The sequence below is a fragment of the Chelonoidis abingdonii genome, chromosome 20 (assembly GCF_003597395.2).
Source record: "Chelonoidis abingdonii isolate Lonesome George chromosome 20, CheloAbing_2.0, whole genome shotgun sequence".
NCBI classification, from domain to species: domain Eukaryota; kingdom Metazoa; phylum Chordata; order Testudines; family Testudinidae; genus Chelonoidis; species Chelonoidis abingdonii.
This window is the reverse complement of record NC_133788.1, coordinates 20,844,913-20,872,180: the sequence shown is the minus strand read 5'-3', so window position 1 is coordinate 20,872,180 and position 27,268 is coordinate 20,844,913. Positions and strand designations below refer to the sequence as shown.

Sequence of the window (27,268 nt, the reverse complement as noted above, 5' to 3'; positions counted from 1 at the left end):
TAGGGTCTTTTCGTTCTGTTGGTACAGAGTCGAACACAATGGGGTCCTGGTCTGTGATGGGGCTGCTAGTCGTTATTTCAGTACAAATACTACTACTAATAAAGACATTGTTTCCCTCTCTCCCACCCAATGGATAATGTTTTATTTTAATTAAATTTTAATTCCTATTACAAGAATCACTACGGTAATTCACATAAAAGATACAATATGTAAAGCGAAGCATCGCCTACTGGCTAATATTTACTTACCTCACAGGGCTGCTGTGGGAATTAATTAGTGTTTGCAAACTGCTGCTAGATGCTCAGATGAAAGATGCTATGCTAGTGCAAAGTATCCTCACTTATTATAGCAGAGTGAGGGAGAAGCAACAGACATGCCCTAACAACAAGAGTGAAGGGCTAGCTCCTCCTGTGTCCAGGGGAAAATACAACTGAGCCCACTGAGCCAGTTTTAGCTCTACCAGAAATACCATTCTGCCCCGTTACAGTGACAGCACCAGCACAGAAAGCAGAATCTGACCGACCAGTGTGTTCACACACAAACTAAATCAAACCAATAAACTCAGCAACTGCTTCAAATTCAGATGCCAATATATCTAAAGAAACAGAGGCATAACTGAGTTCATTGGGACAATACCATCATGTAACTCCATCTCTTCCTTAGAGTACAGCAGGGATAGGCAACCTATGGCACGCGTGCCGAAGGCGGCACACAACCTGATTTTCAGTGGCACGCTCACTACCTGGGTCCTGGCCGCCAGTCTGGGGCTCTGCATTTTAATTCAATTTTAAATTAAGCTTCTTAAACATTTTAAAAACCTTATTTACTTTATATACAACAATAGTTTAGTTATATATTATAGACTTATAGAAAGAGACCTTCTAAAAGCGTTAAAATGTATGACCGGTACACGAAACCTTAAATTAGAGTGAATAAATGAAGACTCAGCACACCACTTCTGAAAGATTGCCGACTCCTGGAGTACAGTATGGACCACAACTTGCTGGAACACCTGGCAGATCTCATCACGTCTCACAGTGGTCAGGTGTTTTCCAAGCTTTGTGCAGGCCCCTCTTTATAAAACGGATCTCACCTGGGCTTACCGGATTGTCCACAATTATAGTATGATCTTGCTGGAGTTTTAAGGAAAGCTACAGCAAAAATTGGGTAGAGAATAAAAAATAAGAATAAGAATAAAAGGAAACCTGTGAGCTGAGACATTCCTAACTGGCTGGACAGAATAAAAACTATTAACAGAATGGAGCAGCAAATTTCCTGGTGATACAAATCATTTCCACTAAGAAACCAGAGTTACAAAAGGATCTGGATAAGACAACTCTTGACAAACATTTTTGTAAGCAAGACCCTGCCATCCTGAAGAGTTTCTGCATTGCAGCTTGGGCCTTAATGTTACTTTCACATGTATTAGCATTTCCATGTATGCTTCCACATTGCCTTCCTTTGAAGCATTGGCCGCTACTAGGTGGAGGATGCCAGAGCTGATGGTCCAATTTGGCGTCGCAAGACCCATAGCCAAAATCTACAGACTTGGGTAACCAAAGCAAGACAGCAAAATCCGTATTTAGGCACCTAAATCAGTGGCCTCATTTTCAGAGGCACTGAGCATTCACTGTCCCACTGACTTCAGTGACAGCTTTGGCCAGAGTTCCTGTCAGTGAATTGTACTAGAAAATAACACAATTTTAACCACATAGGGCACAAAACGCTGAGACTGGTGTCCAGGTCACTTACCCGCTGCTGTCTGCATGTAGCCAGCCAGGGTGCACACTCGTCTCTCACAGAGCCCGCTGGGCAGGAATATAGCGATGATCGCCAGCAGGCAGCTGATGGCCAAGAGAGCACAGCCTCCAGAACACAGCACTGCGCTCGTCTGAAAGGACACACACACAGAGGTGTTAATGGGACAGCGAACATGAAAACAGGCAGCCCCTGAGCGAGTGCTGCTCATACGCCAGCCCACTTGCTCAGCTCAGAAATCAAGCTGATTTTGGGTAGTGGAGGCATCATGTACCACTGCCTGTCCAATTGTCCTACTGTTTCAAATGCATAAACTTCCCTGGATAACCAGCCGTTCGAGTATTGCAGGAGAAGCCATTACTTAACACTGCCTTTCCCAGAGAGGTGATGGGGTCTGATGCCCGTTGGGCCCTCATGTACTGTCATGAAAGACTCACAATGCCCAGCTGTACCTTTGGAATCTTAACTGCCCTCCAAATATTTTTTCACCAAATTAGTAGCCAGAGTGCTCACTAACAGAACAGATTTTCTTTTAATCTGACATCCTGTCTCTGGTCTCCCAACAGAGCTTCTAACATTTATTCTGCCCTGAAATTAGAAACAGAGCTCTGTCATACCAGGCTTCCCCCATCCCTCCCCTTTCATGTTATGGTGCTTAAATTCACTGTTAAATCTTTAGCCCATGGTTCACCTGTCACTCGTCCCTTGGGTTATCAGTATTCATGCTATAGTAATAACAGCAAATGTCTTACATGCATGACGGGATTATGTAACGAATACAAGTGCCATTAGATGCTTCCGATGCATTTCAGCGCCTCCACTGATAGATAAAATGTATCTAGTTATCGCATCCATGCCTGAAAGTTCTCTCATTAATACGTACTTCTCAGTAGATGCTCTCCTCACATCCCCAGCACTGCTACTCGGCTAATTCCATTGCAGCATTCACCTAAAGAAACGCTAGCCTGTTATTAGTCTGGAACATGGGCGGCATTGCCTCCCCTAGCACAGCCATCCCTGCCCCCCGACACCTGTGCTGTGGTGCATGCAACCCCCTCCCGCCTCTGACCAGCTTTCATAAATCTCTCTCTCTCTCTCTGTTCTGAAAGTGTATCTAGTTATTTATTATGATCAAATCTGAGCTCAAGCAGTGCAGTTATTATTAAACATTTATATTATGGTAACATCTGCAGGCCAGCCAGGCAAGGGACCCATTGCACTAGGGGTTGCCCAGACATACAGTAAATGATAGTCCCTGTATGTTTATGGCACACAGACAGAGAAGTTAGAAAAAACATGAAATACTTTTGCTGGAAGTTTGAAAGGTAACACAACTTTATTTCTTAAAATTCAGAATGTTAACACACGAGAACCCACAACAGAAAGACAAAGAGGGCTGCTCCCTTAGGCAGAGAGGTACAACTCCCCGCAGCCTTACCGTAGGTTGGCTCTTTGCAGACTGACTGCTGAAAGACCCAGATCAGATGCTTCCCTACAATGACCTCCAGCCAAGAAGCAAGTCCAGCTCATACTTACACAGAGCGAACACGCACACAGCCTACTGTTATCATGATCGAACAAGAGCAGAGCACCACACCGGTAGCTACTGACAACATCTTAGTGCCAGCCTGTTTCTCCATGCAAATCTCCTGTCAGGCTTCACTGTTACTCAAAGCACTTGATCAAGTGCTTGATTTCTTCCTCTGTGTATTCAGCAAAACACCAACCTTTGTGATGATCTTTCTTCTGAATGGGACCTTTGGAGAGTTTTTTAAATCACTTTTCCTTTTCCTGGGTAAAACCTTCCCAGCTCCTGTTGGCTGCATTTGTCTGTGAGCAGGAGATCATCTCTGGACTGTAATTCCTTTCTATCCCAGAAAGGTCTCCAGAGGAAAGGTGATAAGTTTCTGTGTTAGTAATGTGACTGCTAAAAACGGTGCAAGTGGACAAAAAAACAACCCATTGGGCCTTTAAATTCCTGCTAATGGTTTCCTCATCCTAGAACCAAACAGCTTATGTCCCTGCTCTTTGCTGTCTCGAACACCATGCAAAACCAGGTCATCTCTTCATGGCGTTTAACTTGTTCACTAGTTCATTAGACTGCGAATATATTTCACACTCAGCAAACAGCAAACTTCAGAGGCACATCCAGCCTTTGGAAGTTGGAAGGAAAGAGCTTCTTAACCCATCTTCCTGAAGACGTTTAGAAACAAAGTCTTTTAAAGGAGACAGACATCAACCCCTGCGCTTCTTAAAAATCTCACAGGTTTTCCCCACAGGTGGGCATTAACCCCAATGTCTTGGCCAAATTTCCCTTTGGGTAAAGACATTCTGCCAGCCTGCAATCCCCATGCGTTTTGTACACTCCTTGAAGCAGGGACGGTAATTTACCATCTGTGTATTTGTACAGCCCTTGGCAAACTGGGGCTCTGATGACCCAAGTGACTCATTACCACCCTCCACATGTTCATGTTACATTTCACTTGGAAGCTAGACCCCTGTGGAAGCAGATAGGATCATAACGGATGCAGGCCTGCTCCTTTGAGCTCGGAAAACAGCTGGCTAAAACATCAGACTAAGCTCTGCGTTGGTCGCTAAGGTGGCGTCAGGCCACTCATAGGCACAGGAAATGCGGGAGGAGAAAACAGGACGGGGTCAGGAACAACTTCGGAAGATAGCCTGACTGAGCCAGGGCCAGGAGATCTCTCCCTTGTTCCTCTCTGGCCTGTGATCCCATGCGACCAGATCTGAGAGCTCCTGGGATCCAGGGGAAACACTTCTCACCCAGTCACATCCCCAGCACTGCCTGAGGCACCACCATCGGGCATTGCTCAGTTCAAAGCAGATCAAAGCAGTGACCTCAAACCGCCCTCCAAGAGGTGACTGAGTAAGATGAAGGGTACTTCTACACTGCAAAGAAAAACCCACAGCGCTGCGTCAAAGAGCCCAGGTCAATTGTCTCGGGATGGTGGCGCTCGAGCTGCGGGGCTAAAAATAAGTGTAGACATTTCTACTCAGGCTGGAGCCTGAGACCTGCCCCCATAACCAGGTTTCAGAGCCCAGGCTCCGCCCCGGGCCCAAATGTCTACATTTCTATTTCTAGCCCTGCAACTCAGGTCAACTGACCTGGGCGCTGAGACTCTGCAGTGCAGATCATTTATTGCAATCAGGACATATCTTAAGTGACAGCAGTGCCCCCATGACTGGGGCAATCTGGAGACCTGGGTTCTGCCACTGAACAACCTGAGCAAGACACTTCCCCTCTTGGTGCCTCAGTTTCCCCATTTGTACAATAGCAGCTGGATAGAGGATTTCAGGAGCCCAGGGGAGGGTGCCTAACTCTCTTAGGCCCTCAGTGACAATCCCAGCCAGTGATACTCTCTCTCCTCCATAAAGTGCTTTGAGATCCACAGAGCTGGGTGTTGTTTTTAAGGTAGAGAGTGGCTCAGGCTGGATAGATGAGGGTGTAGGCAGCAGGCAGAAATCAGGTTACTGCAGCTCTCACCTGGCCAGAACACAGTCAGGCAAACTGAGAAGAGAAAATGTCAGTGCATCCCGTGGCCATCAGGGGAAAATGGGGGGGAATAAATGAAGCCATATGGGTAAGGAGCCACATTGCAAGCCTTTCCTCAGTTGTTGCCTGTGATTGCTCAACGTCACTTGGTATCAGAAGCCAAGGCACGTGTGTGTATTCCAGATGAGTTCTTGAAATCCACCTCAGGGTAAAAACAGAGCAATGATTTTAGCTCAGGAGTTTGAACCCAGCATGTAACAGAAAACAAATATGTGATGTGCCTCCTCCAGACAAGAAGCAACTGTTCCCACACACGGCAGACAAGGGAAGTGACAGGGCCATTTTATGCCCCAAGGGTGCTGGAAATGAGAATGCAAATGCCACTGAAGACAGAAAGCAAGAGCTGATTTTGCATGGATCCTGAGACCGCCTGCACCGAGTGTCAGCCTGTGGCAAAACAGGCAAACAGCAGGGTTATACCGGGAAAGCTGACACACCTTGAAAACGGCAGCTGCCGTCACAGCTCAGCTTACACGGGGCACTGACCTAAACAAATAGGAAACGAGACTCACAATGACAAAGAGAGAGATCGTGAGCACCGGCCAGTGCTTGAGAAAGTGCGGGCTTAATTTCTGTTAAGTTGTAACCAGCTCTTGCTAGCCAACAGGGAGCATTCCCGGGGCTTGTTCTCCCCTGTAATGAACACTGACTGCACACATAGGCCCAATAATTCACTGATATCGCAGCTCTACCTTTGGTAAAGACACGGAGACTGCAGTGTCCCCCGGACTCAGCTTTTCCCCCCACACCATGTCCCTTTGCTCCTACTCTGGGCTGTGTTGAAAGCATCCAAGTCTTGGCTACTCTACCACTCCCACTGTAGGTACCTGTGACAGGGCCATCCTGCTGGTCCTGAATTTGCCAAGCTAGGTGGCCCTGGATGTAGTAGAGGGTGTGATGTGAGTGATAGGCTCTGTAATGTGAGGTGGTCCAGAAATAAGGATGGCAGAGCTGGGTGGCATAAACTGTTACCCTGGCAGTGCAGATGGGGCTGGCACATACAGTGTCTAACAGCAGCTCTGGATCACTGTGCGTGCCGTTTGCCCTGATGACACTTCTGGTTAAACATGCACAATTTTCTTTTCATGTTCCAGCTTCTGAGAGACCATGGTTACCATAGAAACAAAACCAATAAAACTCTTCCTTTCATTCCCGCCCCCCAAGAGGTCATAAATCAGGATCCAGAACTAAATAGTCTGTTAAGGTCATGTTAAGATGTAGGACCTACAATCAAGCAACTGCAGGGAAAACAGCAATTGGGTTTGTTCAAGAAATCTTGCGGTGCTGTCCAAAAAAATTCCCTTACCCTCCAGGAACAATGACCCAGGCAGTACAGATTTGACTTTAAAAGTCTGTCACTGCCTTATAGCTCTCGTGGTATTTGCAACTGAGATTGCACGTTTGCTTGTTATTTAAGCCAAATGTACCATCTTCAAGAACATCCTGCTGGGACAGCAACCAGTTGCAGCAACATGATATTAACTAAATGCAAGAGAGCAGAAATAGGCCTTCTCCTCTTCTACCAAAGGACACATGTTAGGGTCAGGTTCAGCTAAATGGGTGGCAGGGAACTAGTCAAAGCTCCAAAGATTCAGGAGAAATGTTCTGCCTTTGGAAAGGAGCAAAAGAAGCTACAGCAGCAACACGCTGCTCTCCTCATCCCTTTACAATCCACCCCAGAGAGTGATCGGAGTCTCCCGTTGTCGGTCAAGTATATGGGTTAACACATCCCTCCACCAGCTCCTTTCTATTTGCCTCTCTCCAATCCACTCTGGATTCCTTTCTCCTCCCACCTTCGGAAAGTGACTGATCCGGGCTGCCTTTCATTCCCCAGAGCCTGTGTTCCTTTGTTCATAGGTGTAGCGCCACCTCTTTAATAAACCTAGGTCCTGGAGGATTAATAAAACATAATATACCCTCTGCTTTCTTCATAGGCTGATTTGCACACCAGAATAGTGCTTTCCCCATCTGCAATTACACAGCCGCTGCACTGCTGGCAGGGCTGTTTTGCTCACTTCACTCCAGGGTCAGCTTCCAAGAGGAAACTGTTATTCACAGACACTGTACTAGACCGAACTACGCTGTTGCTTTGCCATTTTTCCATTCGGCTTCTCCCCTTCTCTTTTTTGTTTTAAGAAGCAGTCACTAGAGAGGGGTTCACATTGTAGGGTGTAGAGAAAGAGGGACTGATCTGCGTAGACGTGGTGAGAACTTACATTTAAATAGGGAAGGTGGTCACACGGCAGAAGTAAAGATTAGATAATAAAATCCTTAAACCATAATCTGAATGTGCTGTCCCGGTATGGCTTGGCAGGTACGGCATAGTCCAAGTATTCCATTATTATGGAATTCATTTAGGATTCATGGGAAGGCCACCAGCCGGCCATAAAGAATTAGTTTGCTATTCATGCCCATGTCATGTGAGGTGTTCGTCCCATGATAATTTAACACTAGATAAGCTCCCACTAATGGACACTTGAAATGTTGCCACTGGGGTGCCAGCGTTTTCCCAGGGCTCACTGTAAAACACACAATTGTCGAGGTATCTGTCAGAAATCACAAAAGGAGGCTTTAGCCTCACTGTGCTTTTACAATATCAGCCTTTGGAAGCTCAAACGTGCGCTGTTTCCCTACCAGAATATGTCTCCTTTGCTCACACATGCACACGCCTGTGCTATTCTTTTGTGATTGTAGGTTTGCTTATATGCCGTGGGCTGTGAATGCTGGTTTGTTAATATAGGGCTCCTCACGTAGGCTGAGCTGCAGGCAGTGGCTTATTATCATAAATTCATTTCTGGGCACTGAGCTGCACTTATTGGTTCGTTATTGTAGGGTTGCTTTGAAAGAGGGGTGTGTTAGCGTAGGGTTGATCACGTGCACTGCACGTTGATGTAATTATTTTAGGGGGGAAAGATTATTGATCATGAAGAACAAACAAATAATGGAATGGATTCTACATCCTCTCCTGAACTGACCCCTCACCTGTGTAAGTGCCCCCTAGCTGCTTTGGGTTTGGGCTCAGACTACAGTTTCACCCTGTGTATTGCCAGCAAGGCCTCAACACTCCATCTCACTAGGGGCCCCCTGAACCCAGGCTGATGTTCACAGATCACACTGTCAGGATTCTGTGGGCTTCTCGGACCTCCCCAGGCAGAAACTGCCACTCTTTGGAAAATAAACACACTGACTGTGGTGTGTGCACATTGCTCCACTTCCTCCTGGAGACCCACAGCAGCCGTAATTACCCCTTAAATCCCACCACTGCTGCCAACCATTTAGCTCTGTGCATAACTGTTCCGCTCTGGCTCGGGCAGAATGGAGACTGAGTGAGCCCAGAGGTAGCTGGTCTCTGGGCAAGTGGAGGCAATTCCTCCAGGTGCCAGAAGCAACACTCTGCAGGAGAGTTTTAGAGCAGAAGGGAAGACCCATGTAGCTCCCACTTTTCCTTGGGACACTGAGTTTGCACCTGGTTCACCATTTCTGCCCTCTTCCTGCTGCTGCTGCTGCAAACATCCAGCTGACATTGACTGAGCAGGGAAACACCACTGTGTCACAACAGGTGTGCACTGGGGATGATGGACTGGTTGAGAACGAGAGGCTAAACTGAAGAGAGAACCAAACCTGACCTAGTAAGAAGCCAGACTTCCATCCCACCGCTGATGCCTACAGATCTTCTCCTCCTTACCCTCATGAATCTAGTCTCCCACGGCAGGTTTGCAAATCAACTGCAGCAGAGGATTTCCGCAGGGTCTGAGACAGGACTGTGAAAGCTTTTCCTCCTGGTGCAAACGGAGAGGAAGACGAACAGACAGGTGTCTGGACTGGGAGAGGAAAGGAGAGTGCAGGCCACATGGAGTTCTCCCACTGCATTGTCGCTGTCTGTTACTATTAGAGCCGAGAGACAACATCAAGGAGGTAGAGCTCGTGGTCTCCTGAACTTACAGTGGGAGATGCCGCCTGACCCAGGCTGGATCTGAGGTTGGGGCTGCAGCCCACCTACAAATGTGGCAGGAAAGCAGCCACGCATTTGGCTGGGACGAGCACAGAAGCCTGATGGAAACCGACAGAGATGAGGTGTGCATCGCCATCGGGTCACTTTCGTCTCCAGCCTGAACAGTACAAGAAAGGGCAGGACAATCCCACAGGCTGGTGGCACAGGTGGCGAGGCACCGATAACGTTTCCATAGCTGGCAGCTTTGAGCCCCTTTAAAAGCACTTTAGTGGCAAAGGTTATTCTAAATAGAAATTATCCCAGGCAGGTAGCTCGGAAAGTCTGTTGGCATTCAGGAAGGTAGGCCCTGTCTGCAAAAATCAGCATCAGTGTCGGAGCTTTGGCGGTGGGGCCCTTGGCAGTTCTTGCAGTCCTTCGGGGGCCTCTGAGAGAGGTCACAGAGCCCAGAGAGAGTCCTTGGGCCCAAGCGGAAATACTCTCATCTTCCTATGGCCCTTGATTGGCATCCCCGTATTCCTCTCCCTGGATACTGTCCTTTGCCTGTCAGTCAGTGGCACGGGCAGGCTCCTGGGCCAGCCAGACACCCGCAGCGGGTGGCCAGGAGCAGGCTTAGGCTAGGCTGATTGTGGACCCTGGCGCCCTTCATGGCGGAGAAGAGACAGGGCTGGATTGCAGGGAATGTCAAGGGGACACAGACAGACACCGTGGCTCTCTCTAGCTCCATCACTGACCAAACCCAGCCAGTGCTGCCTAGCGTGACCAGTTCCTGCCCTGGACCTGGAAGTCAAGGCAGGAGACGCTGGACATGCTCCAGCCGCTGCAGAAGGTCTTGCACCATGCACACAGCTCTGACCTGCTAACTCTAATGCCATTCCTGAACCCCCAGGCAAGCTGCCTCCAGGATTCCTGGGTTTGTAGCACAGGGGGTCATCAGAGGACATGGCGCCTGTGGGGACAGACAGAGACGGCAGGGAGGATAGTGCTCTGGGTATACAGCGATGACACGAGTTGGTCACAGGAAGGGAGGGAGGGAGCAGGGTCAGGACTAGCTCTGCTGCTGGCGGATGGGCGCAGCCCTGGAATTTTCAGCCAAGGGGACAGAGGGGTCTTGGGTGACATGAGGAAAATTCCTGCCTGGCCACATGAGTTAGCACCAGGTCTGCACTTCCATTATTAATGCTGCAGCGAGAATAACAGAGGAGGAGCCCCTGTTTGCAGAGGGCAAGTCTCTGCTGGGCCTTTTCTTCCTGGAGATCTGGATCTCTCCCTGGGCTGATGAGTCGTTGCTGATATTTCAGAGCTCCACCCCACCCCTAAAACCTAGTGGGTGTAGCCTTGGAGGCCCCAGTGCATCGCCAGTCAGATATGAGAAAGTGAACGAGGCAGGTGAGAAAATGTGGGGGGGGGGGGGTCCAAGACCTGTCTAAGGCCAATCCCGGGGGATGAGCCCACCTGGGCAAGGTTAGCCAGCGGAGCAAGAGAGGAAGCCGTGCAGAGGCCACTCTGCCAGGGGGCTGATTTTATCCTCAGGGTGAGCGGCGCTTGGTCACCAATGCTGTCTCCCTGAGGGCAGCTCATCTCTTAAGCCAAATGCTTGCTCACTTCTCCCACTGATGGGCATTTCTCCCCCAGCTGCTGCTTTCCCTCATAGCCTCAAACGCTCCCCGAGAAGGTCCGCTGCAGAACCAGTTGGACACATTACCCTGTCTGTCTGGGAGCTACCAGGAGCCACTGCTGGGCCCATGAGGCCTAGGGGTTCGGGCCCCAACAGACACGACGCTGCAACCACCCACTCCTGCTAAGCCGGTTCCAGCAAAGCAGTCCCCAGTGCACGGCTGGGTGTGAGCTGCTCTGCATAAACATGCCCTGCTGCTGGCGGTATTTATAGCTAGTCCCAACCACCAGGGAAGCTGTGTTTGAGATCTGGGAGGCCTGATCCTGGGCAGCCCTGGCTGATGTTAGCAGGAGACGAGCTGGGTGAGCAGAGACACAACAAAGCAGTTTCTTCAATGCACATGTGGAAGGCTCCCCCCCCCCGCCCCCCGGCGCTGCACAGTGATTAATAATCCTGCTGGTATTTATAGCTGGGGGCTCTGCACAAGTTATCCAAATGCGACCATGGCAATAGGTTATTAATACACTATGTAAAACCTAGCGCCAACAAGAGGCTGCGGGGCAGGTCTCCGGCAGGGGCTGTCCGACAGGGTCTTCGGGCACCATTTAAAAGCAGGGAAGTGGAGAATCCCACCAGAGCTCAGCAAAATAGGGCAGGACTGGGGTGGGGGCCGCTGCTGTCATGAAAAGAATAAGTCAAACCCAAGCCTTGGCACAGTGCTGGTTGGAAGAATCAGAATTTTAGCCACAAAATCCCATCCAGATTCCAGCCCAGGTAATACCACAGACTTTCCCTATGGGGGCAGTGAATCTGGGGGTGGCCCTGCTGTTAACCAGAGGTGGCACCGTGTCACTCAGCCCCATTGTCCTGCTCAAAGGGAAAAAATGATGGGGGGATTGGTTACCAGCTCCCTGCATTGAACCGGGGGAGGTAGGGATGGTTACTAGCCCCTGCATTGCACGGGGGGCGGGGGGCATGGTTACCAGTCCCCTGTATTGCACTGGGGAGGGGAGATGGTTACCAGCCCCCTGCATTGCACCAGGGGGTTACTAGCCCCCTGCATGGCACTGAGGGGGGGGATATGGTTACCAGCCCCCTGAATTGCACTGGGTGGGTTTACAGCCCCCTGCATTGCACTCCACACACCCCCGATGACACTCACGACGGATGACAGGTTTCAGAGTGGTAGCTGAGTCACTACGGCTGACATGCCGGTTCGGTCACTGGGAGTTCAGATGGTGCTTTGGGCAGCCTTGTGTCCTTCTGACTCCCGGGGAGTGGTGCCTACAACCCACATACACGAGACAAACATATGAGCCACTTGAGCAAGGGTAGCTGCTTCGCTCTGATGTCTTTTGAGCTGCTCAGATCCAAAGAGACGAGTGATGCTCAAGGTAGAAAAGAATCTGGGTCAGGAAGCATCCACGAACCATGAGCCATTATCTGCTCCTGCACACTTCCCACCCCCAATCGGACTGACTAGGGCTGTGAACGCGTGCATCTCGGTTTATGTGTGCATCCCACATGCCCCCCAGCCACGTGCTGGAAAGATGCATCACAATCCAGCAGGAAGCAGTCCGACAGCTGCTCTCTGGGTCGCTCCTGCGGCTGCTGCCAGGAGCTGCCCGCATGGTCGCCTGGCTGCAGCAGTGGCTTGGGGAGTTACAAGACCTGGGGTCTTGTCCCAGCTTTTCTCCTGACCTGTTTTTTGCCTTTCCCTAATCCAGGGCTCAGTTTCCCCTCCTGCCCTTTGCCTGGAGCAGGGATGCTCTCTATGAGTTTGTACAGCTCCTTGCACAATGGGGCCCTGATCTCAACTGTAGCCTCTAGGCACTGCTGCAAGGCAAAGAATAATCAAGGCAGGTTGGCTTGAAGCTAAGGAGTCACAGCAGTTGTTTCAGGAATAACATCTTTAATTTTTTTCTTTGAAGCAGGTTCTGCTGGGCATTTTGCTTTGCAGTTTTCATCCAATGATATAAAACAGACACACAAACACACACACACACCCCCATTCATCTGCTTGCCTCAGAATTGTGATGGAGATCGGGATTTGTTAGCATCCGCCCAACACTGGCGGCCATGGCCTCCCCAGTGAAATATTTAGACTGATGAATATTTCACAGCACAAAGAGGTCTCTGCAAAGCACTTCTTTCTCCCCACTTATGTCAGGCATATTAGTTTTAATGATCTAGGCTTCCTCTTAATTATGTTAGTACAAATCCTATAATCTCACTGCTTCTTCTGGAAATAATCCATGAGCCACTCAAGTTCCTACTCAGAACTAAAAGGCTGAGGTGTGAGAGGTTGGGTTGGGGGCAGTGGGTTTGGCCACGTTTCCAGAAGGGGAAGTGAAAATGGGACCAGTTTATCAATGATCCAGTAGAGATAATTACATAATGGCCTTGGATCGCGTTTCATACTCAGTGCTATGCAAGAGCTAAGTGGGATTATTATTATATTCAGTAAGAAGAGGCCACTGGACTTCACATTTCTTTGGGGAGATGGCACATATCTTCAGACATGCCTTTTGTTATGTGATGGGACAGTGCCTACACCACGGCGTCCTGGTCCGTGACCCCTAGGCGCTATCGCAATACAAATTAACAATGTCCTTGCGTGACATGACTCTTGTCTGCACACTAGGCGGTGGGGGGGAAATGGCTGCCACTCACTCCTGAGCCAACAGAACCTCCCTGTTCCCAATGGCTCCCGGACATGGACCTAGGACCTCCTGAATCTCCCCACAGGGTCATGGGGCAGGAGTGAAGCCATGCGGGCAGCTCAGGCAGGATGGCACTAGAGTGACCAGATGTCCTGATTTTATAGGGACAGTCCTGATTTTTGGGTCTTTTTCTTATACAGGTTCCTATTACCCCCCACCTCCTGTCCCGATTTTTCACATTTGCTGTCTGGTCACCCTAGCTGACACTGACACCACAGAAAGACACTTCAGCACTGGTCCAGGCTAGGACACTGGCGAGATGGGAAAGCAGCTCTGCTGCTTTCCAGGAGGAGGAAGAGCATCCTATTGCTATTGGATCCCTGTTCAGTGGTGGAGATCCCTCCTAGAGGAAAGTCAGGGAGGGTTCAGGTCTGTCCCACTTTCCTCTATATATACACACACACGCTCAGCTGCTCTCCCTGAGGGGTGAAAAGGGCTTTAGATACATTCAGAACCCCTCTACAGAGGAGACAATTGTGTAGGAACAGAAAGAAGTGGCTTGTCCAACGTCCCCTAGAAAGTCAGTGTCTGAGCAGGCCTAGAGAACCCAGGAGTCCTGCCTCCCTCTTCTGTACTCTGACCACACTCCTGCCCAGCCCAGCTCACTGCCCTTCCCTCTTGGCCAGCAGAAGAGTCTCTAGTGGGAGCGTGGAGACTCTCAACGATACAGCTCAAGTGACTTGAGATGCAGTGATTTGCTGCTCCTCATTTCCAGGAGACCGGAGTCACAAACGTTCAGGCAAGAACAATTCACCCATTCCCAGGACGCTGTGTCACTTCTTGGAGAGGATTTCCAGGTGCTCTTCTCACAGAGCTTTGGGCAGCTCCTTCTCTGGAAGTGCTGCAGTATTCCACTGGCAGTGCTCTGAACTGCTACTGATGCAGGATAGCAGCCGACAGTAGATCCAGCAGGGAGGTATTTGCTTTTCATTTGTAAGCAAGAGCCTATTCCATGGTGGCTCGTGCCCTCAGAGAAAAAGAAACAACAAAGAAGGTAGGCAGCCATCAAGCGATTTGCTTGCAGAGTTCTAGAGGCAGAGTTCTTCAATAATTAATGCACGTGCAACGACATGATAGGATTGAAGCATCCAGGCCTTGTGGTCAGTCTGATGCCACCTGCCTTTGAAGCTTGCACCTGGAAGGAGCCTAATCATCTCGCTGGTGAAATGTCGTTTGTTATTAGGCCAAACTAATATCTTAAAAAATCCCACAGGGAAAGAGAGATGTGGGGAACCTCCCCCCGCAGCATCATTCCTATCAAACAACTGGAGGACAGTGGATTATCAGCAAAGGGCTTTATATATCAGAGCTGATCCTTATTGCATCTGCATGAGTTGCTCCCCAGGCCAGGACTATTGCTAACGGCTGACCCCCTGCCACAAACTGTCTGTGTGCCATTGTTCTCCATCAGGGACAAGAGTCTTCCTCCCACCAATTGGAAGATGTGCAGGGAATCAAGCAGTAATAAAACAGTGCGACAGCAACTGGCCCAGCACTCAGAGCATTAGAGGCACATTGGGCCCTTAATAAGATATATGAGAAAGGGAGTCAAATGCCGGAGAAGATCGTACCCAGTGGGAAAGCCTTAAGATCATCGTATTCTGGGGGGAGAATAATAAATAGAACCTTCAAGACAGCTACATTGAGGCTCCCACAGTGATTCTATTAGGTTACAATCCAAAGGAGAATTCTGGATTGGGCAAGGACCCACCGCAAACGTCATTACCACTAGCAACCAGAGGTGGGAGAGCTCATTTTTGGAAAAGAACAGATCCTCCCAACGTTAGGAGCATGGAAAAATAAAGGATGGGAAATCCTTTTCTAAGGAAAAATGTGACAGACAGCCTTAAATCAGGATCAAGTAGATCTGATTTTTTTTAACTTTACTTTTACAATTTTTATATAAAATATAAACACATAATAAAACAAAACAGATTTAAATACATGCACAAGAGGGAAATACCATATAGATACCAACAGTCAGGGTCATTTATTTGTAAAAACCTGGGGGGAAAACTCAACAAAAACAAACGAACAAACAAACAAACCTGCATAGAAGTCATACAGGGCATCAATAATTAAAGTCACTAAATAAATAAATCAATGAGAACATAACCTATGCGTATCAGGGACTAATATACACTAAACTGAAAAGTATGCAATAGTTTCATGTGTAACCAGACACCATCATATTTTTTCCAAGCGGTCCTATTAGACAGAGTCATTTTTTCCATTATGGTAGTAGTAGAGAACTCACTAAGTCAGTCTGTGTATGAGGGAGGAATTCCAGATTTCCATTTTCTCAAAATAACTCTTTTGGCCACTAAAGAAGTTACTGCAATCTATTTTTTAATGGTAATACCATACTCAAGCTTGGAGAAGGAAAAATAGCAACACTTAAAATGTTTAAGAGCGCACTGAATATGGTGTTCCAGAACACATGCATTTTGACAGGTATAGTGTGTGTGTGAGAGTTTGGCATGTGGCTGTTTCAATCTCTAACATTCACTGTGTGCTGCCAACCTCGCTTTAACAAATGTGCAGGAATTCAGTAGTACCTTAACAATATCTTATTCTGGAAGAATCACACAAATAAAGAACTTGGAGTATCTTTCACGTTAAGCCAGACATCCTCCCAGGTTTCTGCTATGATAGGAAGGCAAAATTCTTTTACCCACATCAAGTAAATTTTATAATGCACAGTTACCATTTTTGGAATCAAACCAAACTACACAGATAATAAAGGGATATCCAAACCAAAAAGGGTCTTTCAAAGGATACCAAATACAGGTTACGAATAAGATTTGTTAATACTTGACTGGAAAGGTCATGTATATTCATGACAAAAAATACACAATAGATCCATAATACTGCCTACGTGGCAGGCAATATCCATGCTATATACTGGGGAAGAGCACGCAAAATTGCAGAACATCTCCCCACACCCCCCCTCTCTATGGCAGCTATTAAAGAAAGCTCGTTACACATAGGATAAAGAAGTCTCAAGCCGACGCTGCTGCAGCCAAACAATTAAGCTGTTACACCAGAGGAAAGGTGGGTATCAGCAGCATTACATGGAAATTGGTTCATTTCAGCAACAGCCTTTTAGTTAAAAGACAAAGCAACAAGTGGCTGCGAGCGTGCAGCCACGGGTACGCTTGAGAAGTCAGCCAGGCAGGGCCCCAATTAAATGGAACTGCGGCTCCCTTAGGGAGCACTGCAGCGGAGCAGTGGTGCTTCAGGGAAAAAAGAATAATTTTCTCACTTCTTGCCAGTAAATAATACATCAACATGGCAGATCAGAGATGAAATTATCCTTGGAAATGCTGGGACACGTGCGTGCCAGCTATTAATAACATGTTGTCTGCCTGGCACCTCTGTCCACTTGATGAATTATGTATAGAAGAGAAGGTGAGCAACCACCTCGCTCAGGGGGGTTATTTGGTGTAAATTAGTGTGTAATTGGGCGAGGAAATTCACTCTGATCTGTGTGGAAAACAGCATTGCAAAAGCATAATTAAATAGAAGGCAAGGCACCTTCCCAGGTGTCTGAAGGGAATGAGGAATAAAGAGGCTCTCAACAATAAATGTGTCTGCAAGCCGCATTGGTGGGGTTGCGTGCATCCGGCATGTTGCAGTAGCCAGGAATTAGAGAAGCACTCTTGTCCGTGGGGGGAGCATTCCCAGCTGCTGCGTGTGCAGAGCTGGGAGAGGCCCCAGCTGGTTGAATGCTATACTGAGGTGGAAGTAGCCAAATCAGTAGGAGCCATTTTGAAGTGGTCTCACTTGAGAGTTGCCTTTCTGAAGTGGTCACCCCTTATGGCAGGGAGCAAGCCAAGGAGGAGCAACATGGAGCATTATTGTCTGAGGGCCAGAATCTGCCTGTGTAAACATTAGTCTCTTCTGGGCCATCTTTGGGGGCACATAGATCAGACGCAGTGTTTGGGAGCTGGGAGACGTGGCTGAGAACAAGGGATGTCCATCAATGGGTACAGCTGTATGCAAGGCGGCTCTTGGGTGTGCAGAAGCCATCCATGGAGCTTGCTTCTGACCTGACTCCTTTCCAATCTGAGATTAAATACACAAATGCCTTTATCCTCTAAACTCCATTCAGATTGCTAACCAATTGGCCAATCACTTCCCTGGTATTAAAGTCAGAAGCTTCACATAAAATCATTTGCATTTCTTTTTGATCTGAGCCTTATCGTAATCTCCTTGCGCTGCACAGCAGCCCCAGCTCTGACTCACAGATAAGCAGCCCTCCCTGACATGTGCAGGTTCCTTCCTGCCCAACTGGCATTTCAGCTCCAGAATCACAGGTCTCCAGCCCAGCCTCTGCACTACCCTAGCTGTGACCGTCTAGTTCAGCATCGTGCTGATGGGGGAGTCCAGCTGGGAAGTATGGACACTTTTTTGGGTGCTTATATCCACCCTTCAGCATGTATATGACTTTTTTATGTCAGTTATAGGATCCAAGGGTGGGATCTGAGGATCTCTTGACTGGGATGTTGTTTCAAAAACTGGACGTTTGTAACTGTTCTCAATGACAGAACAACAGGCCCACCTCAAGACCCCACCGTCATCCCCAGCTATGCACGCAGCAACCTAAAGACCAACCAGAGGGTCACACATTCTGCCTCAGAAAAGCCCTTCTCACAGCAGCAAATGATAAACACTTAGAGATCAGCGTCTGTTGACACAGGTCTCCGCAGGACCGCAGATGAGTCACATGAAGACGGGCGGTAGGATCAGACCCAGTGAGCATCCAACGAGAAACCTTTGACCAAAATGCTGGGCCAAAGCCATTCCTGTGGTGTAATTCCAGGAAAGTCAGTGCAGTGACACTGGGGAGTTTTGTTTCCCTGAAGATACCCCCCAATACAGTTTATAGGTAGGTTTCCTCCTCCATGAGGAAACAACCCTGCCTGACCAGTATATATTTCCTGTATTCCTCACCCTTCATGGCAAAGGATCTTTGCCTGCAAACGGGATTTCTCTCAGAATTAGTCAGCTCCTGCTGTTCATTTCCCCACCAGAAGGCCTCATAATCTTGTTTGTGACATCATCCGCAGGTCCACGTCAGCCATATTGTGATGCCACAGGTGGAGCGTTATGGCCTCAGGTGCAGAGAAAGCAATATGAGCAGAACGCCTTCACCACGCAGATCCTGTTAGCATGAAAAAGCCTGAAAGGCGAAGAGGAAAAGACCCAGCAGGAAAGAAGCTGAATTGCTTCTAGATACATGGCTTCTGCATGGTTAGCAAGCTGCTCTTCAACAGCATGATGCTATAAGTAAAGCTACAACTCGTTCCTCATGCAGAGGGCTGGCAGAGCAGACCACCACAGGCATGGTACTGCCCAACACACATCTGGTGTGTATGTGTAAGATCTCGGAGAACAAACCCTTGCGGCTTGCACAGGTCACCTTTCTTGCAGCCGCACAAACCCCTGGAGATGCTTTGCATCCAAAGAGAGCCCGAACTGTTGCAGTCTATCATCAAGTTCTCAACCATCGCTTAATAATAGTTAGCCCTCAAAAGGGATATATTCATCACATGGTAGTTATTAAATGCTGAGTGGAGATGACAAGCTGGGGCAGCAAGATGTATAGGCTTTAGACACCGTTATTGTATTAGCCCAGTGATAGATATCTACTTTACTGCAATAGGGGGATATTGCTTCATCACTGAAAGATGAATAGGCTGCTTCCCAATGAAGCCAGAGGTATTAGAACCTGCATAAATGTGCAATTTAGCCTTCTCGGCACCTGAGGAAAGTAATGGTGTGTGCAGTCTGCACAACACATGGTGGCCCGATGTCAGCTGTGCAAAGCAGAAATGGTGTGAGTGCTTCCCCCCCTGTGCTTTCATCTTGGCATTGCCCCAGAGCTGAACCCCAGTTCCCCTCAGGATAGGAGGTTCCCATCACATGGAAATCTGGTTCTGGCAGTTGAATTCCAGCCTGGCCTGACTGATGGCTCAGAGCAAAGATCACAACAGAAGCAAGCAAAGCAGCTGGAGGCCCACACTAGCGGAGCAAAGCTGTGCGTATAAGAAAGCCAAGGGTTCATGCAACAAAGTACTGGCATCCCTTAAGGATACTTAGTGTCATGGACCTTTCTGCATTCCTCTCTGTTAAGGTACTTGGTGAGAGAATTGGAGAATTTCAGGCTTGGAGCTTCAGAATGCAGCCTCTCACATGACAGCAAACGGCCCACTGGCCAAGCACCCTTCCCCCTTGCTGAGCTGAAACCTGCAAGGGATTGAAAGAACAAGCTACCTCACTGACACTTTACCCCTGACCTTCTGTAAACAGCCCTGACCTGCGATGAATAAGCTCGGCTCAGCACCTTGGCCTAAGGGAGAAGGAGATCAAAAGTTCTTTCAGAAGCTGCTTTAAGCACTTGTTACTCATCTAAAGACATTCTGGTAGGCAGTACGTCAGCAGAGATGCTAAAATGTCCTTCAGCATACCAGGGAAAGAAATCCAACCCCTTGATACCTAGACAGAGATGCACACATAAAACTCTGCCCTCTGTGAAACGGAGATCACTCTTCCCTCCTCGCTGGCATGTTGCAAGGACTGGCTACTACCCACAACGTGCACAGAAGATGGAAAGAGCAATATGAATACTAACTAGTTAATAATAAAAATAATATATGGAGATATACTTATCTCTTAGAACTGGAAGGGACCCCAAAAGGTCATGGAGTCCAGCCCCCTGCCTTCACTAGCAGGACCAAGTACTGATTTTGCCCCAAATCTCTAAGTGGCCCCCTCAAGGATTGAACTCACAATCCTGGGTTTAGCAGGACAAAAGGCAGCCTTCTGTCCCAGATACCCAGTGGGAGAATCCCCATGCAGGGTCCTGGATTTTCCACTCTTCTGGTTTGTTCCATGTATTCAAACTTTCACTGAGCATGTTGATGTGACTTAGATTAGGGTGGGGAGGGGAAACAGCCCCATGCATAAAACAAATGAATAAATTACTACCCTATGTATTGTACAACAGACCTGATCAGGAGAATAAGAAGTTAATTCCCTGCATAGGTTCACCAATGGCTTCGATTTGAAGGGGCAGTTTGGGAATATAGGATCTCCCACACTGGATCAAATCCATTTAGTCCAATATCCTGTATCTAACAGTGGCCATGCAAGAAAAGAACCCCACCTCATCAGATGTGGGATAATCTGTCCCCCTCACTAGACCTCATTCTGGTCTCTGACCATTAGAGATTGTCTTAAGCCCTGAAGCACAAGGTTTAATTTCCTTTCCAGAATGTGTTAGTGTTAACTGTCATAACGCTGACATTCTTGTTGGAAAGAAAAAGGTTCTGTTATATTCCCGGCCTTTGCATGGACTGGTCCAGGATTTCAACCCAGGAGGTCTCACGCCCTAAACCAGAATTGCACGACTAGACCAACAAACCGCATTCAAAGAAAAATCAAAAAGCATAGCGGGAAAAGATAAAGAAGGAAAGATATTAAATACTATTGGCTAGAAATCACCTCCGTTCTGGGGAGATTTGGCCTGTCTCTCTCTGTTTGTGGCTGTATCATCCTCAGTGCCAAAGGAAAGGATTCAGGAAACAGGACACAGTTGAAGGGCTGGTACCAAAAATAGACAAAGAAAAACAAACGTGATTTATCAAGGCTGTTTGTGAAAATCCAGCTCAGTGAATTTCAGGAAAAGGGCCATTAATCACATGATAAAGTGCGGCTACCATCAGAAAAATGACTATGTAAAAATGGCACCTGGCAACCCAAAAGATCTGCTCCCAGCATGTATTCCTGTCACAGTGGCTCATTTTACTGACACAAACAGATTTTTTTGCTTTCGCTAGCCCTGCAGGAGCACAGGCAGCTTGGGGGCACTGAGCCGTCTTCTGTTCTGCCTCCCGCATCATTCCGAGAGCCAGCAAGGCTCCAGATGCAGGACAGGGGAAGTCAGGGGCAGACAGGCAGCTTGAAAAATAGTCTTCAAACTTCTATCAATGGAGACCATTTAAAACCGGCTCAACAGAGAAGAACAAACAGGGGACCCCACAAGGTCACAGGCAGAGTCGCCTTTCTGACTCTAGATGGCTCTTGAGCATGCTGGCCAAAATCTTCAGTGCTAGGCACCTAAACAAAAAAAATACAGGGCACCACCAATCACTTTGATGGGTCCTGCCTGGAATCCTGAGGGCCCTTTGGACACCCCTCTCTATCAATTTTTCCTTATTTAAAAAAATTGGCATTAAAATAGTGCCTCAAAGCAGATGAATGGCAGTGCCCTGCCACTGCGCAGGGCACTGTATGTATCACCAAAGAGAGTCCCTGCCCCAAACAGCTGACAACCTAAATGAACAAGGCAGACAAAGGATGAGTAGGAAGACAGATGCACACAGAGAAGTGACTAGCACAGGGTGGCACGCGAGCTGATTTTCAGTGGTACTTACACTGCCTGGGTCCTGGCCACTGGTCCGGTGGGGCTCTGCATTTTAATTTAATTTTAAATGAAGCTTCTTAAACATTTTAAAAAACTTATTTACTTTAATACAACAATAGTTTAGTTACATATTATAGATTTATAGAAAGAGACCTTCTAAAAACAGTAAAATGTATGACTGGCACGCTAAACCTTAAATCAGAGTGAATAAATGAAGACTCGGCACAGAACTTCTGAAAGGGTGCGAACCCCTGGACTAAACCAAGATCCCACAGCAGGTCAGTGGCAGAGCTGGGGACAGAAAGCAGGTGCCCCAATTCCTAGTTCAGTGACCTGTCCACTGGCCTTTTCTCCTGCAGTTTAACTCTGCCTTCCCCAGCCACACTGTTCAGTCATTGCAAGGATTTAAACGGACCTGTCGTAGTATCAGGGCAGCTGCAGATTAAGGCCAAACACTATCCCATGTTTATACAGCCACTATCTCTGAAATCAGATCCGTGAATCCCCCAACGCAACCATGTCTCCTTCTCCGCCATGGTAAGGGAGAGGGCTGTGCCAGCATCTTCACCTCCTGCTTGTTTATGATACAGCAGGTGAAAGGCACAGCGATGCTCCTGAGAGCAGCCCTTCCCGTCTCCTGCTCACTATTGATCTCTGAAATCCTGCGCTCAGAAGCTATTTGAGTTATTTGTCTGCCACTGTTAAAAGACATAAAAACATGTCGTATTTTCTGTGCCCGCTCCCGGGGAGATTAATTGTTTATCCCCAAACAAATTAATAGTCCCTCTGTGGAGCTGTAAATATGCTTTTATGTAGCATAATATATTCTGATTAACAACAATCCTATATCAATTATTTGATTACCTTTGGGGTCTGACATGCAGGCTGCAGCCACTCCAGTCATTAAACAATAAATCTGCTGTAGACTCCACTTCAGGTAAAATACCTCCCCAAAAAATTAAAAATCTGTGAAAGTAAAAGAAGTGGGGACAGATGTCCCATCTAGGAGACTGCAGATACTCACCAAGGATCCTCCCTGGACTGATTTAACCTGTTCTTTCCCACTGTTTAAAGAAAGAGCTAAATGGGCTTCATTAGGAGCCTCTTTGTTATTTTAATCATAGAATATCAGGGTTGGAAGGGACCTCAGGAGGTCATCTAGTCCAACCCCCTGCTCAGAGCAGGACCAATCCACAGCTAAATCATCCCAGCCAGGGCTTTGTCAAGCCTGACCTTAAAAACCTCTAAGGAAGGAGATTAATCCTCAATCAGAGCTAAAAATCAGTTGTGGTGGGAATGTGTTTCTGCTAAGAGCTAAAAATCACTGAGCGCTGAAATCACTTGAGATGGGGGCTCTGTTCCTGCCCAGACTGCAAAGAGCTGAAAATTGCTAAGAGACTGATGTGCAGAAGTCACAGCAGAGAGGCGGTGGCAAGAGAAGGTGACTGACAGCTGGCGAATGAGTGGTTTGTGAGGCAGGGAGGTGCAGCATGCCATCAGGAGGGCGGCTGGCGGAGAGGTGCAGCATGCCATCAGGAGGGCGGCTGGCGGAGAGGTGCAATGAGCGGCCAGCAGGGCGGCTGGTGAAGAGGTGTGACGAGCGGCCACCAGGGTGGCTGGCAGAGAGGGAAAGAGCAGAGCCCCACAGAGAGGGGCAACAAGTGAGTGCTTGAGCAGCAGAGCGAGTAAGGTGCCTCTTTACCCCCTCCCTCCACACAGGGTGGGAGGTGAACTCTGCAGATGCACCTCTGAACTCTGGATCTGCACTGACCAAGGACAACAGCTGTGAATGGGGTGTGCAGAAGGGATGGACATGCTAACGGGACCTTTGGGTTGCTGGATTTAACAACTTGAGGGGGAAAGGACACTGTCCAACTTACTTGGGGTGGGTCTTTCACTCGTGGTTTATGTTTATGAGCCCTGTTTGTGGTGTTTTCCCAAATTAATGCCAAGTTACTTCCCTCTTTTTATTAAGTTTCTTTTCTACACTCAGACTCTGTGCTTGCGAGAGGGGAAGTATTGTCCCTCAGAGGTGCCCAAGGTGGGGTGTAATTTTCCCAGGTTACTGGGTGGGGGCTCGAGCCGGTTCTGTGTTGTATCAATGGAAAGAAACCACTAGATATTTAACCCGGCCCTGGTTGCTGCTGGCTTCGCCCGACAGAAGGGTTACAGATACACATTTCCGAGGCTTCCCTTAAAAACATGGCCTTGTAGTTTCCACTCAGTGCAAATCTTGCCCTCTCTACTCCTCCATTCAGTACCTTTCCTCTCTGTGCCCTGGCTGAACCAGCCCCTTCACTACTGGTTTGCTGTTCTTTCTTTAGTAAGAGACATACGCTCCTTCCCTAAGATGTGATCACACTTGACAGGGTACTGTTCTTCATAAAGGTTGGAGCTGACACCATGTCACTGTCAGTAAACTAATCAGAATCCCAGCGAGCCAGGGGGTAATCAGAGCATGCAAAATTAATTCATTACAAAATAAAGCCAGGGGGTAATAAAGAAAAAAAGAGTGAAGGTCACAGATACTAGTATTTCCAGCGCAGCTCTTTTCTCTGATGCCCTATCGAGCCAGAAGACATCTGCGGAGCCTTGGTCTAGTGTGAGCACAGATGGTCAGATAGACACTGCAAAGTGGAGATGGTCAAAAATATTTCACAAAAACAAAATTTTTATGAAAAAATGTCTCACTTTTTGCAAAAATTTTCTTTTTTTTTTTTTAAGTCATCTTGAAACAAATTGTTCAGGGTTGCTTCTTTCTTTCCTTGTTTTTAGTCTCCTCCCTTTCCAGTGTCAAAACGGAAAAAGGAAAACCAGAGAAGGGAAACTTACCCCCGTAAAAACAAAACAATTTTAAAAATTAAAGTTTCCATGAAAATTGTTTCTTTTAAAAACCAGCAGAAAAAAAAATTCAAAATTTGTTTAATTTTTCACAAAAAATCATGACTATTTTTCTGCAGCAGTGGGACAGAGTTACACTTTTGCCTTTGTCAGGAACCTCCAAGTCAAATCGCTGACACCCTCCCACCCCGAAAGATACGCCGGCTAGGACCCTTCTTTATCCTTGAGATGCAGCTAACTTTGTGACCGATAGCTGCTTTAGGATGTAGCCTCCTAGCTGTCCTGCCCTTGCAACCATCAGGTGAGCTGACTGATTGCAGCAGATCTTTATCTCTATGCAGCTACCAAAGGAGCTACAGAGATTAGGCTCAAGTGCATTAATTATAACAATCAGAGGTGTGCAGGAGCTGGAATTTCCATTTTGTGGGAAATTCTGCAATTTCAAAACTTGTTTCATTCTGAATCAGAGAGAAAACAAATAATTTCTAGGTTTCCAACAAAACGAAATTTCCAAAAAAAAAAAATTAAATTTTGGTTTTGACACTTTTAATTTTTTTATAAAAGAAATGTCTAAAACAAACCCTGAAAAGTTCTGCTCTGAAAATGTCGAAACAGAATCTTTCAGCCTTAGCAAAACGCCTTTTCCATTGTTCCTCCCCACAACAAAATGTCATTTTCCGATGGAGAAAATGTTCTGCTGGAAAATTGTCAGCCAGCTCCAAGAACCATACAGGGCAGGTGCAGCCATCTGACTCCTGGCCAAGGGGCAGCACAGATCTCGGTGACGCAAAGTCTGAACCTACTCAAAACCATGATGAGTCAAATTTGTCCTTAGTCAGATTCCCAGTCCAGTCGATAGGAATTGCAGGTGGTCAGAATCGGGCCCTAAGTGCTGGAGAGTGCAGAGGAATCTCCCGCGGGAGACTGGAGATCATTCTCCAAACACAAATAAAATTGCTGCTTGGAACATTAGATATCTGAATAGATGCCAAGTAACAGGAGGGAAGGACCATGTGGGGCATCTGCTTCTGAACTGTGGAGCAGCCACTTAGCAATTCCAGGGAGGCATATGGGGCCCTGTGGGTAGCACGCTACTTCAGGGCACCAACTCAGGAACATGAGAAAGGGCAGCCCAGCCCTCTGGCCCAGCAGTGAGCAGCCATGTGCACCATGGCGTTATGTCTGCAAGCTGCCTAGGAGCCAGGAAGGGGCAGATACAGAGCACTCTGGCACCTGTTAACTGGTCACTGGGTGGGACTGGAACTGATTGGCTCCTAAGAGTCCTGTGGACTGGGGTTTGACACCCAAGGTCTCTGACATCACGGTACTGCAGAGGTGACAACCACCCTTTCCCCAGAATTCCTCCCCAGGTTGAATCCCAAGAGTTCTCTGAGAACTTTCCCAGCCAGGAAGAGGTATATCCTCCCAGGTCTATACACCAATCGGGCTGCAACCACCGGCTCTGGGATTTATGGGTGCTTGCTGCAGCTGGCTGCGTTGTCTCCTCTGCGCTGTGCTCCCTTGCAGAAAGTAGTTCATTCATTAGGATGCTTAGCAGGGAGGTGAGTTAACCTTCCCCAAGTTCTCACTGGTCAGGACACCCTCGCCACTGGAGACAGGCCATGGGTGCCCAGTGAATTATGGCCCTCCTGCATCATTTCCCAATTCCTGCCTCCCAAACCTTGGGGATAAAGCCGGCATCTATGGGGTCCACTAGAGTCTTCATACAAAAGGTTTCATTTTCCCCAACTCAGGAGAAATGGACACAACCCAGGAGGCTTCCACCCACGTTCCTCTAATTATCTGTCTGCCATGCCTTGGTGCCATCAGAGTTGATTTTTAACTGATGTTACTAAGGCTTTGCCTACCACTAACCTTATTAAAAAATAAATCAGCCATAGGAGGAAGTGCTGACGGGGGACCCAAGGGTTTCGGTTGGGGTCCTTGCAGCAGCGTTCTGAGCAGCCCTTGGCTGGTGAAGAGAGATTCCTGTTTGGAGCAGAGGAAACAGGCAAAGCCTCATCTCTACTTGTGGAACAAGCCTGCTGGGAGTGGACAGCAGCCGAGTAAACGCTGAGCCATTGGCTCTGCAAGTTAGGGGTTGTGGCGGGAGAGGAAGATGGCCTGAAAGGGGAGACGCTGGGCATGCAGAGCTCCGCTCTGAGACCACGTGGCTGTGGGTTGATACACCTGCTTCACCAGGGTACAACTGGCTGTCTCTTTATCCAGCCGCGAGGAACACACACTGCGGGCTCTGGGTTTGAAGATCTTTCAGGACCTTGGGTCACAAAACTGCCTAACAGAATCAGTGATGGGGGTGGGGAGAAAGGAGGGTCTCTCAAAGGTTTTGGAGGTGCAGCACCCAGTGTTACCA

The 27,268-nt window shown here is 47.9% G+C and overlaps 1 protein-coding gene across 1 annotated transcript in view; it reads right to left on the bottom strand.

The window, feature by feature from the left end:
• Positions 1–27,268, bottom strand: part of LHFPL7 (LHFPL tetraspan subfamily member 7) — a 162,721-nt gene that overhangs the window by 121,293 nt on the left and 14,160 nt on the right. Inside the window, exon 2 of the mRNA XM_032785561.2 lies at positions 1,753–1,891. Coding sequence (XP_032641452.1) covers positions 1,753–1,891 — 139 coding nt within the window. The remainder of the gene's footprint in view (positions 1–1,752; positions 1,892–27,268) is intronic.